Here is a 13,215-nt window from a genome sequence, read left to right on the forward strand (position 1 = left end):
TTCTGTGCCTAATTTGTGAGCTTAAAATAGAAAATGGTTTTCTTTATTCTTTTCCAGGAATGAGAGTATAATTTATTTCCATGAATTCGCATTTTTAATCAACCCATTACCTATGAATTTACATCTTAAATGATTGTGTGCAATTGAAAACAATTAAATAATGAAAACAAGAATTAGTAAAACCCATTATTCAGCAATCAATATATATTGTTTAGGGTTTAGTTGATGCTAATAAAATAAAAACAAATAAATTAACCTCCATTTTCTTTAATTTGACAGTACTAGATATTGTAACCATGAGAGATTCAATTATTTAATTATTTCTAGATGTTAACTTTAACATCTTTTCTGTAATATATTCTACAGATTTTGAGCAGACATTTCCTGTCCTGGAATTAAAGATACATAAGCTAGGACTGGCATAGAAGGATGGTGAAGTACTGATGGATATTATTTTTATTTTCCTAGTTTCAAATTTTTGGCCTCATAATATCAACTGAGCTGGATCTAGCAGGAAGTTGAAGGGATTCCCAGTCATCTTCACCGACACTGGAGAAACATTGGCCCACCATTTCATCACTCACTAACTCTAATCTTGCAGGCTCCCACTGTTAGAACACAAGAAATCGAAATTTGATCATTGCATTATGCACGTCATGGATACAAAGCAACATCACGCACATAGTAGTGCTCCATGCATGTACCTTGGGATTTTCGTCTTTATCCAGTAACATGGCTCTTACTCCCTGTAGGAAACAATTACATTAGGTTTTGATTGGTTAATGTTATGGGATAGAAATGACAGCTATAAATAAAGATAAAATTATATTTAATTGAAGAGAAAGGGATGAAAATATAAAATAAACATTTCTATAATAGTTTTGAAGTATATTTTTATACTTTTAAAATATAAATTATAGAAAATTATATCTCATTTATCTTTAATGTTTCCGTCTCAATTATTTTAAGATAATAACCAAACACTATTCTATCTTATACTATCTTAGATACTAACATTTAGGTTATTATCATCATATTTCAATCACCTCAAAAAAATCAATGCTCACTGTTCTTCTCATAATGTGACAAAAAATGTTATATTCACGGGCGAGGCATTGATCAAGTTCTTGCACGCGGCCTTCTCTGATCTGATCAACATACAAGAATTTTATAAAATCGTGATAGAAACAAATATGCTTTAAATTAGTAAAAGTATAATATTAATGACTTAAAATCCCTCATTACATACCGATTTAAGGGAAATTTTCAGGCTTATCGGACTGGCTGCTTTCATGGATTTTATTGCCTCTAGAACCCACTTGTCTGCTCTATTTCCTGCCTCAATCTCCTGATAAAACAAGTCAAACAGCATCATATTGCAAGCACTCCTAATATTTGACGCTTTCTATGCTACGTAAGTTTCTTTCTGCAATGTATAAGAGCTTACCAGTGATGATAGTATTTCTTCAACTGTTTTTCTTGAGAAGCATTTGTTAATGATCTCCAATCTGTTTAATGATTGGACATTCAGAATTCAGGAACAATCTTGGTGACAATATAAGATAACGGAGAAAGTAGATAAATTAATTTTCTCGAAGAACCTGATGATTACCTGCTAAAAACGCCATCTTGTTTCACATTTGGTTTGTGCTCAAATTTGCTGATGATCTCAGAAATTTTGTTGGTGTCTGAAGAAGTTACTTCATCTAGAGCACTTTCCACTAAATGGAGATCCTATGCAGAGAGAAAGAAGTTTTGAATTATGCAAACCTGAAGGTATATAAGAAAAAATGCACGATCATATAAATTTCCAAGGCATTACCTTTGAGAGGACGAAATGAGTTGCAAGGCCACATGCAACCATATCTTCCCCTCTTATCCTAGTTCCTGGAAGTCCCAAATATTCACCTAAATAAAAATGAGAAAGTATGATATCCGTACAGATATTGTTAAATTAGACAGGGTTAATTTTAAGTGGTTACCAAAAAACCCAGGGAGCCTGGAAAGGAAATGCGATGCCCCGACATCAACGAAATGTCCTATTATTGTTTCTGGCATAGCAAACACCTGTTTATGCTAGTTCATGAATCAAACAGAGTTTATGCATACTTGAAACTAGTTACATGAAGGTGATGAGAACCAAGGATTTTCAAAATTACAGCAGAGTCTAATTTGAAGTAAAAAACGGCAGGATAAGGATCTCAAACTTAAGGAGTTCTGGGTTTTGGAAGAGTTCTGGGTTCTTATTTGAATCAACTATGTTAGGTTATATTTTAATATAAATTAGGGTTATTTTTATCGGTTAACATCCTAGAACATTCATCAAGAAATAAAATACCAAAAACCTTTCGGAAGTGCTTTTCTGAAACCTTCTATTCCTACTTGAGTTTCCATCAGAAGGCCTTAACTCTGTAAATTGTCAAAGGGATTAAAATATAGCAGAAGCATACTGTATTTTCAGTGACAATCTTGAACGCTCCATTCATAGATAGCCCAGCACCAGCCCCCATCACGATTCCATCGATGAGTGCAACCTTCAATGTCCAATAGCATACATCAAAATCTATTCCAAATGATAATTAGACTCAAGAATTACAGGATATTATTGACATTTCGAATGTGCATAATGAAGGGGCCAGATAATCTTGCATGCCTACCACGGGCTTTCCATATGTGGCAACTACAAAGTACAGAATGAGATTTTTCTTGTAGGTATGGCCCCCATGACTCCAATGCCCTGCTTCATCCAAGAAGATAAACATTAATAAATAGCATCAAACATTTGCTTATTACTTGAATGTTTCATTTAAGATGACTTTCACCTGCGACCATAGAAATATATGATGCCACAACATCACCACCTGCACAAAACGCCTTTCCATTTCCCTGCATTAGATGTAGCCGAGTATGGTTAGACCATAGTGGCATCAGTGAAACGTCAATGGATAATACAGATAGAGTTGAATCATGTGAAGTTAATTAATTAATATATGATACATATTCTAGCAGATTTTCTAATCAGTTATACCTTCAGCACCACAACTTTGACTTCAGGATCAATCTCGTAGGCTTTCAACTTCTTTGTCATTTCAGAGATCTGTCAACAAAATAAATAATTAGTATATCAAGGTTTTTTTGTTCTTATGAGCAGGTTAGTGACGAAGAAAGTTGATGGTGTTGAAGTAAAAGGGAAAACGTGTAATATCACACATGAAAGGAATTATGTTTCTTTCTTTATACAATATACTCGGAGGAAGAAAGGATCTATCTAGCTACCATGTGATGGTTGATGCAGTTTAATTTCTGTGGTCTGTTCAATATGATCTTCTTCACGTATGAATTTCCTTCAAATAGCACCTAGAGGATAAAAAATGATCACATGAAAAGAAACTGCTTAAGCATTGCTTTCTGCTGCAATTTTTTTCTGGTTTACAATCGAAAAGAAATGTGGCAACAGAGAAATGAAAATGGAAAGTGCATGTGCCTGATTAACATCCTTGACGAAGGAATGCCGGATCATAGCCATTAGAGATGGAACTGATAGTCTACTCTCCTGGTCCCGAAACACAAGTCGGCAAACTAGCCTTGTTGTTGTTGTTGTTGACTCCTCAAAAAGACATGCCTTTTATAAACACTAGCAGCCACTAGAAAACAACAGACTGGTTGGTCATTTTTTGTTTAGCCATGAATGCATCTTGAGTGGAAGAAGGAGAAGAGTCCCACTGCACTAAATTTCTTGTTATGTGTTGTCTCGCATGATTTGATAGTGGGTCCCATATTAATTAGCATTAACTATTTTTTTTTAATTAAAATTCAACTACCCGCATAAAAGACAATAGAGAAAAAAAAAACAGAAGAAAAAAAAAAGTAGTAGAGCAGTCTGTTTTTTTTCTTTGATTTCCAACTCGTTCATCGTTGCATCGAGCTGAGATTTGACGATAGCTTCTAAACACGTTACTCTTCATCTTGGATGGTTGGATCAAAAATTGGTTATGTGAAAACTGACCGTTTCGATAGAAAATGAAGTTGTCATTGTTGTGAGTTTGTCTCAAACACTTCTCTCTTTAAATTTATTGTATTCCTATAATAAGTCGTTCTTAATGATATGTATATTATACCATTTAATTGATTTTAAGAAAGAACAGTTGTAAACCTATTATTTGTTGATAATGAAAGTTTTAGGTGGACTACAGTCCTGTAGTTTTTTTAACATTGGTTTTCCATGTAAAAATCTTGGTGTTAATTTGTGTGATTGTTGTATTATATTTGTTGATTGTTTTATTTTGATTTTGATAAGTTAGTATCCGGTTATTTATTGTTAATTTTCCCATCATTTCTTATAGCATTTATAAATGTGTTGTGAATTAATTATCTGCCTTCAATTAATACATGGATCCATGTAGGAGTAACTATATCAAGAATTTCTTCCCAAAATTCGATCAACTATATATACAAAAATCAACTTGTATTCATTAATTTTCTTGGATATATATATTCTTATTAGTTTTTTTCCTTCTCAAGACATTGTTATTACAAGAAAGTTATTCAATATATCAAAAGAATGGTAATTGGAAGCAAGCAGCAAATAAATTAACTTAACCAATTCTTTTTTAAGATGAAAAAACTCGTGTCTACGTGTGTCCTTTCATGAAACTTCAATTCTCTTCCATGTTTATTCCAGTATACTCGTTTTCATTTTGTATTTCACCTGTTCTACAGTACTTTTGCTCAAATTAATATTTGGTTTCTCTTTTCTTAAAAATTTTGTCTCGCGTTGGATCGATGTTGCAAAGAAACAAGAAGATGATAATAATATTTTATGTTATGTTTGTTCTAAATTATGAATTTGGAAGGAATTTAGATTGGTATATCAGTTATCTTAATCTTTAATTTTTTTTTATCATACTTAAACTATTATAAATTTAAAAGAAGTTTGGATAAATATATTCCTTTATCTCTCTATCCACCATTGAAAATTAAAGATGTTCATCAAATCATGATGTGCATGGTTATTAGAATCTTTGAAAATTGAAGATTTTCATCAAATCATGATGTGCTGGTTATTAGAATCTTTGAAAATTAAAGATTTTCATCAAATCATGATGTGCATGGTTATTAGAATCTTTGAAAATTGAAGATTTTCATCAAATCATGATGTGCTGGTTATTAGAATCTTTGAAAATTAAAGATTTTCATCAAATCATGATGTGCATGGTTATTAGAATCTTTGAAAATTGAAGATTTTCATCAAATCATGATGTGGAGGTTGAGGTGCGGATCCTTGTTCTTAGATCTTCATCAAATCATGATGTGCATGGTTATTAGTATCTTTGAAAATTGAAGATTTTTATCAAATCATGATGTGCTGGTTATTAGAATCTTTGAAAATTGAAGATTTTCATCAAATCATGATGTGCATTGTTATTAATATCTACTACATTCTTAAATAGATTCTAAAAATTGTTTTAATTAAGTAGTGATTGTTGTTATATTTTTTTAAAAAATAAATCATGAAATATAATTTGTTTTAATATCATTACATGACTAAGAGCAACAATACCATGTGGTGACTTTGATAATATTACAAATGTTTGAGTATGCCTTTTTTTTCAGTGAATTTTACACGTTTCCATAAAAAAAAAAAAAGGAGGAAATTTGACAAGGTAATGAGTTAACAGGGAAGTTGAATTTTACACGTGTCCGTAAAGAAATAGATTGTGTACGTAGCTAATCAATTGACAAAGTAATGAGGTAATGCGAGTTAAGGGCCAGGAAATATGACACGTATTAATTAATGAAGGATACATGTGAATCACCATTACCTTATTTTGGGGGAAAATATTTTAAGGGAGCCCATTAGAAAAATAAAACTCTATGGAAACTCCATGCCATTTCTCACAATAGAAGGCAAGTCACCTTTAAATGCGTTTTCTCACTTTTTTAAAAAGATAATAACAAATAGATTAAGGGTTACACCGGTTTGTTTAAAAAGATAAAGTTATTGTGTAAATAAATACTTTTCAACTCCTTTAAAAAAATTAAAAATGCATTTGAGTATAATTACGAACTCAGACCCAACATTATAAAAAAATAAAAATTAAAAACATTTAAAAAAAATTATTTAAAAAATATATTGAGATGATATTTTAGGTGCGATACCAATACAAGACGCAATAATACTGGGTTTGGGTGCTAAGCCATGCCCATTATCTGCTAGAAGTGATTTGGATCTGTTTGTCTAGCCAAACCTAGTATTTTTTTGGCACAAAATATACCAAAAAAACAATGCTCCTAGAACACTAGTTAATTAAAAAATAGAAAAGATAACATTTCCATATAGTGTCGTTTGCTATATATATTGGGGTTCATAATATAATAAATTTAAATACATAATAAATATGAAATGTTTTTCCAATCCCTTTAAAAGTGTAAAAGTGTAGTATAATAAACTGCGTGGACAAATAGGCACGTATTAAGATAATAATTAGAGCCAATTAAAAAAAAAAACAATAGATCAAGGATTAAGTTGCAAAACCCCTAATAGGCTGGGGACTAATAAGTAGTTCTCTCTATTAACCATATTTAAACCAAGTATCCATCCACTATTTAATTTTTAAACTTCAACAAATTATCATATTATTATAATTTTAAAATCTATAACAGGTTAATTATGAATCAATTAAGAATTTAATTTGATAAAATCTGATTGATTTAAAGGGTTAGCCTAGAATTCGGTGAGATCTGATTTTTTTTTTAATCTCTTCTAAGTTAAACACTGCCGTTTTCAATTATGTATCAAGCCCTTCTTGAAGCCGGTTCTGAAAAGAGGAGCAATTAGATGCCAAGGCATGAGCAGGTTTGGAACTGCAAGCATAAGCACCCAAGCGTCCAAACACCTCTTTCCTCTCAGTCTTTTTCATCGAATACCAAACGCAACCTAAAGTCAACTTTATATTTGTCTTCCTTTAATAATTTTGTTTTTTTTTCTATAATCTATCCTCGTGATTTCTTATTATAAAAGACAATTGTTTAACATTGTTATAGCCATTGTGATTGTGATTTTTTAAAATAAATTTAATAAAAATATTTTTAATTGTGGTTTTAAATATATAGGTTTTTTTAAAAAAAAAATTATCTGGTTAAATTTTTTTATACAAAATAAATAAAAAATATTTATTTTAACATCTACAAAATCAAATTTTAAAATTCAATCAGGGCCCAATATAAAAATATAAATTATTTAACTAACCAAACAATTTTCTTTTCTTCTCTATGATTTGACAAAAAAACTCTCATGGTACCACGAAATAGTTTCTAAGTTGTCTAATTTTGAATAAAAATTACCCAAAACCAAAGGTAGAGTGGTCAAACAAAGCGATTTAGACTCTGTTAGAGGAAATAAAGCATTTGGTTTAATCTCACACACACACACACATGTGTGTGTGTGTGTGTGTGTGTGTGTGTGTGTATATATATATATATATATATATGTGTGTGTGTGTGTGTGTGTGTGTGTGTGTGTGTGTGTGTGTGTGTGTGTGTGTGTGTATATATATATATATATATATATATATATATATCCTACCTCTTGCTAACAAAATTATCATTTATAGCTTTTGAAAAACACCACAAAGTGTTTTTTTTCTGGAGGTGTTTGGTTTTGATGTTGAATATGTTTTTTTTTGTTAAAATTCAAGATTATTTGTTTTAAATTAAATTTTTAGTTTTTGAATTGTTTTAAATTTTTAAAAATAAAAAAATTATTTTTAAATATTTTTAAACAAAAAAATAATTTAAAATTAGACAATAAAGCCAAGTTTTGAATAAGCATGAAACCTGGTCAACCATTATTATTGACTTGATTTAAAAAAAAAAAAAAAAAAAGATAGCTTTCAAAACTTGGTACATCCATTTGCAAAAATTATGCACCTACCACTTGCTATTATTATTATTATTTTTTTAAAAAAATCTGCTATTGGTAAGGTAATTATAGTTTTTTAATAAAATATGGTGTATAGTTTTAAAATCTGATTTAAGATGAGATTTAGCAATTTAAATTTATTATTTTTTTAAATTAAGAAGTTAATAGTTAAGATTGACAAAATAAATCAAATTATCATATCCTAAATTAACCTAATGGACCGGTATAAGTTTTTGTAAACTATGGCATGGTGAAATCTCCGCTCTCATGCGTACATGATTCAAAAATTGTTATATCCCGGGAAGGAAGAAGAGGGTGAAAGAGGGAAGAGGGGATTTGCGCGTTGTTTTGGAGGCAAACAATGGCGCTTTCTAAAACTTGAAAAATTGGCTAAGCGCAGAACTGCAATTTTACCATGCATGTTCTCCCACGTGCGCAAAACACTCCGTGGCACTTCCAGAGCGGTGCAGCGGCACAAACACGGGGCCCCACCATTCTTAAAAAGCCAGGAATCATTGTATGGTCCCTGAACTCTTCGTTCCTCGTCATATCAGACCCTTCACTTTTACCTGAATCGTATCGAGTCCTTCCTATCTATGGTTAGGAGATAATTTGAAGTCATCTATCCAATCATGACATGGCACGTGGCATCCATCCAACAACAACGGTTAAAGTATTATTCTGTGCAGTTAACTGTCTTCATAAGAGATGCCGGGTTAGAAGACTTTTGCTTCACATTTCAAAAATTAACTGCACTGCATGCATGCATGGGATGATGATGATGATGATAAAGGCAATCCATTATGAATATTCATGCATGCAACGGCGACCATCTACAAAAGATTTGTATATCTTCTAACCAAAGGTTATTTTAAAACATAAGGGTCTAATTTGATACAATAAAAAAATTACAAGGACCTTGCATGACTTCTAGTCAATTAAAAAAACAATAGACGGTTCACATGCCGTTGGCCACCCGAATTTTGAAAAAACAATTGGCAAAAACTATTAACTTATTGCTTTTTTTATAAGAAAATAAAAAATAAAAGTGTCGTAACTGCCAAAGGCAAAAGCCAACTTGCTCCCTCGCCCTCTCCCTCTCCCTCTCCCTCTCTAAAGAAGACGGAGCGGTCCTTTCACTTCTTCAGTTCCTGGTAAATCTAAAATCTCTTATTTCTTATCTTCTCTTTCATTTATCTCTGTCTCTATATATGCATGCTTAATCAGTTTTTGTTAAAGTATAGAAATTCATTGCTTATGGCCATGAGATTTACATAATTTATTTAAAGCATTGGTTAACTAGGAAGATTATTTATTAGTATTGGGAAAGTACGAGAATTTGTTCATAAATATTGCTCATGCTATGTGCTATCTGGTGAATGAGATTTCGGTCGAACGTTCGATCTTATCTGTTCATTAAATCATACTGAAATTTTTTTAAAAGATTATTTATTAAAAACCTTGTTTTGTATAGTTTTTGATTTTTTGAGCTATTTGGGATTGTCAAGTCTTCAAATTAGATCCATAATTTATTGTTCGGGATTTACTATATTTTACTATTGATTTATGATTTGTTGTTTTATTTAGTTTAAAACTTTTTATTATTTTTCTAACTTTGTTAAGGATTTTTTTCTTAGAATATAAAAAACTTAGAAGAGGTTCAATATTTAATTTTGATTAGAGAAAATATAAGTTAGAAAAATGAATTACAATGTTTGTGATTAAGATTTATTTTAATAGAATTCTATCTGATTTTTTTCTTGTTATTTTTCTTGTTTCATTATGTTCGGTAATGATGTTGGCTTCATATATTTTTTGTTGATTTAATATTTTTTTATTTAATTTCAAATTCTTTTATTATTTTTTTTAACTTTGTCTATGACAATTTTTTTTATATATAAACAACTTAGAAGATCTTTAATATTCAATTTGGTAGAATTTTACTGTAGGCTTTCTTATGTTGTTTCTGTCTACCTCACTATCGTTTGCTTTTGTTATGATAACGTGTTTTGTTTAAACTACTTGTGTGTGATGACATAAATTGAATGTGTTTTCCGAGCTAGTTTTCATGGAAAATACCTTTAGTGATAGATTCCGATCCTCTTCTTATGTTCTCAAGGGAACAAACTAAAGTCATGTCTGCTCATTTTGAGGTCGATGGTTTTGATCAAATCCGAGAGGATTTGAATCCATCCACCGCAATCTTATACCCTGAGCCATATCAGCACGGGATGCTAAATCTTTCACCTCGGTGGGTCCCACCGCAAATCCGTCGTGATGAGGCGGCGTGGGTAATATATTCCCTCCCACATGAACCTGAAGTGGGAATGGGAAAACTTAGTAAATATACATTTTGAATAATTAAAAATCCAAAGCAACTGTTAGATTTATTTTGTGATTATTTGCATTTTCAGAATTCAAAATAAATGCCTGTATAGATCAAAGGCAATTAATTTAGGGAGTCTACTCTATATCTCTTTGGGTTTTATTTGATCTATAAATAGGCATGCTTTGAAAAATCTAAGATTAGTTTCTTATAATGAATATTAAACAAGTTATATATATATACATGGATATTTGGATTAGTTTATATATATTTTAATTAATTTTATAGGTTTTAAAATTAATAATTATATAAATTTTAGTGACTTTCAAGTATGCAGAATTTGAACTAATAACCTTTAAAACATAAATTTAAAATCTCATCCTTTCATTTTTGTTTTATATCTTTTATTTATAGCTATGGTGCATATTTGTCTTTTTAGGTTTTAACAAATCATGTTATTACGTGGAATATTGTATATTGACTTAGACGTTAGCATTATTTTTAAACATACATGCTAGCATTGTCCATCGAGAGTGTTCATAATTAAGATTCTTGTTTTTAGATGGGTATTTATGTTTTAAAAAATGATTTCCATGCTGAATTTCTATACAAACTGCTGGGTAACCTTTGAGTGGTAAAGCGTCGATCCCATGATTTTTTTTATTAGATTTTCCTTCTATGAAAAAAGTAGTTGTCACATGTTTTCGCATGAAAAACTTGTTTGTATTTTTTTTTATTGAATTTAGTGGCGTACCATGAACACTTGAGCAAGGTTACTAATTTCAGGATGTTTTGAATACTTCAGCAGGTGAACATCATGTTGCATGGTTTGATCCCAAGTTCAGTCGAGGCTGCTCTACCATTTGCTCCTAATTACAGCAGGCAAGATCTATTCTCTGAGTGGGTCCCAGAAAAAGCCTGGAAGAGTCCTTTAGTACAGGTTGAATTCCCACAGGATGGTTCAAATCCATTGATTGCCGGCAATTGTTATGAAATTCCGGGATCATATGTGGCAAGGAAGCGAAGGAAAAAGTCTGCTATAATGTCCTCGGTTGAACCAGAAACGGATAGCGCACCAACCAATGCAGTGAACTGTGATCCTCCAGTGGTAAATGATGATGGTGCTAGAGCTCGTACTATCCCATCTGTTGTTGCTAAATCAAAGCCAGGAATGGGAGTCGGTTCCATAACCGCAAGGATTAGCATTAGCAACATTGTAGAGCACCCCGATTCTGAGATGGAGGTGTCAGGTGATGATCTCTCAATAAGAGAACTCTGCACTTCAGTTCTCAGAAGTCATGGGCTGCTCGCTGGAGCTTGTCCTGTGAGCAACAGTGCTCCCACTGAAGTTCTGGGAAATATTAAGAACAACTTTTTTCAGTCATGTGAGCTATGTGGGAATCTTGAGAAAGCACTTGATATGTTACTTTGTGATCATTGTGAAGAGGCATTTCATCTATCTTGCTGCAATCTAAACATGGAGATTTTACCCACTGACCTGTGGTTTTGCCCATCCTGTTCAAAACTGAATCACAACGTTTCACAAGAGACTTCTTTTCTCAAAAGATGTAGCATCAGTTGGTGGAATGAAAAATCTAAGCTGGGTCCTATAGCTTCCATGTTGAAATACCCTGAGGCACACACATCTCGTGTAAGGATCGGTACATCTTATCAAGCAACAGTTCCTGAGTGGTCCGATCAGCTTTCCATGTATGTCTTACCTGTGGTGCTCAACTTTGATCCCTTGTTTGCTAAGATTTTTTATATTTATATTGTTGTTTTATGGATGTTTACCTTTTGTGTATGCGTGATTGAATGCCTTAGTCAATGCGCTGCAGCTTTCAAATAAAATCTTCAAACGTACAGGCAGCATTATGACTCGCAAATGATTTTACAGGATCAGTAGTCCGGTTTCATTTCAAGTTGGCTTTTGATAGACTAGTATGGTACAGATTAGACTATGTTTTGGATGGTTGTGCTCTGTCAAATATAAGAAAAATTTGATTGATTTGGAGCATTTGAGCCTATAATGTTTTTTTTTATTGATATGAACTTAGGATCATAGAAGCCAGACTCGAACGTTTTGACAATAGGGTAAAGAAGTTCAGAACCCAGAATTACAAAACAAAGTGGAAAAATTCATTTAAGATTGCCAGTTTGTTAGATGTTGCTGATATAGGAGTCGTGATTTGATAGGAGCTCATTTTAATCATGGCAATCTTCATATCGACCTCTTTTTTGTTTTGTAATTTGATAGCCATGCTTTACTATTTTCTTTGGTTTTCAAATTTCTTGATGAATGGGTAGAGGATGGATGTAATCACACCATTTTCTAATTTTATATTTGTGACTATTCTGTAGGGATTCTGATTGCTTCGGTGAGCCTATTGAAATAGATACATCGCAGACGGTTTGTTTCCACGTAAGTGCTCTTTAAACATAGAAGGTAAGGTTTTATCTGCTTCAGGACCTGGCAAAGTGTCCATTCAGGAATGCATTGGGCCATTTGCACTCCCAAAGCCAAGTTCTCTTCAACAAAGCCTGTGCTAGTCATTGGAAACTCACTCTTTTTTTTCAACCTACCTTAAATTGACAGCATTGCATCTCTGGGGATGTAATGCGCCTGAAAATGCACCCTGAACAGGCTATAGAGTTTCAGAAATGATTATGTCCTTGGGCAAAAGATGACAAGTCATAGAAACAAAGGATTTTCCTGAATTTTTGCTTCGCTTCAACTGAGTATTGCTTTCGGTTGTTCTCAAAAGAGATCCAAATTACAATCTATAAAATATATCTCTTGAAATTAATAGAGATTAGGCAGGATTAGATAATTTTCTGACAGTTCATTTTATGAATATGCATTTCCAGTTAAGTTTCAGTACATATATGAGCACATGCATTAGGGGTGGGGTGATTGTTTTGAGTAAGACAGCACTGACATGTGAAAGTGTTCTTTTTTGCAGGAATG

General features: G+C 32.0%; 2 protein-coding genes across 6 annotated transcripts in view; one reads left to right on the forward strand and one right to left on the reverse strand.

The window, feature by feature from the left end:
- Positions 1-286: 286 nt before the first annotated feature.
- Positions 287-3,657, reverse strand: LOC105113994 (3-hydroxyisobutyryl-CoA hydrolase 1-like). Of its 2 annotated transcripts, none has more exons than XM_011010374.1 (14): positions 3,485-3,657; positions 3,277-3,357; positions 3,029-3,097; positions 2,823-2,886; positions 2,658-2,737; positions 2,451-2,534; positions 1,983-2,067; positions 1,823-1,887; positions 1,613-1,734; positions 1,448-1,508; positions 1,250-1,348; positions 1,047-1,148; positions 705-746; positions 287-608 (listed from the first exon to the last, which is right to left on the reverse strand). In XM_011010374.1, exons 1-14 carry the CDS (start codon positions 3,524-3,526, stop codon positions 471-473), a joined length of 1,134 nt encoding a protein of 377 aa, XP_011008676.1. In that variant the 5' UTR covers positions 3,527-3,657; the 3' UTR covers positions 287-470. The 2 variants fall into 2 exon arrangements, with proteins under 2 accessions (XP_011008676.1, XP_011008675.1); XM_011010373.1 differs by having other exon boundaries at positions 1,823-1,908.
- A 5,294-nt stretch (positions 3,658-8,951) lies between these two features.
- The window catches only part of LOC105113992 (uncharacterized), a 6,469-nt gene continuing 2,205 nt past the window's right edge, over positions 8,952-13,215 (forward strand). The window contains exons 1-4 of one of the 4 annotated variants that reach the window (XM_011010370.1): positions 9,794-10,261; positions 11,053-11,172; positions 11,203-11,957; positions 12,609-12,669. In XM_011010370.1, coding sequence (XP_011008672.1) covers positions 10,232-10,261; positions 11,053-11,172; positions 11,203-11,957; positions 12,609-12,669 — 966 coding nt within the window. In that variant the 5' untranslated portion in view covers positions 9,794-10,231. Of the gene's footprint in view, positions 9,076-9,793; positions 10,262-11,052; positions 11,958-12,608; positions 12,670-13,215 lie in introns of those variants that run through there. The other 3 variants (XM_011010371.1, XM_011010372.1, XM_011010369.1) reach the window with 3 other exon arrangements.

Source organism: Populus euphratica, unplaced genomic scaffold (genome assembly GCF_000495115.2).
Source record: "Populus euphratica unplaced genomic scaffold, PopEup_1.0 scaffold476.1, whole genome shotgun sequence".
In the NCBI taxonomy this organism is placed as follows: domain Eukaryota; kingdom Viridiplantae; phylum Streptophyta; class Magnoliopsida; order Malpighiales; family Salicaceae; genus Populus; species Populus euphratica.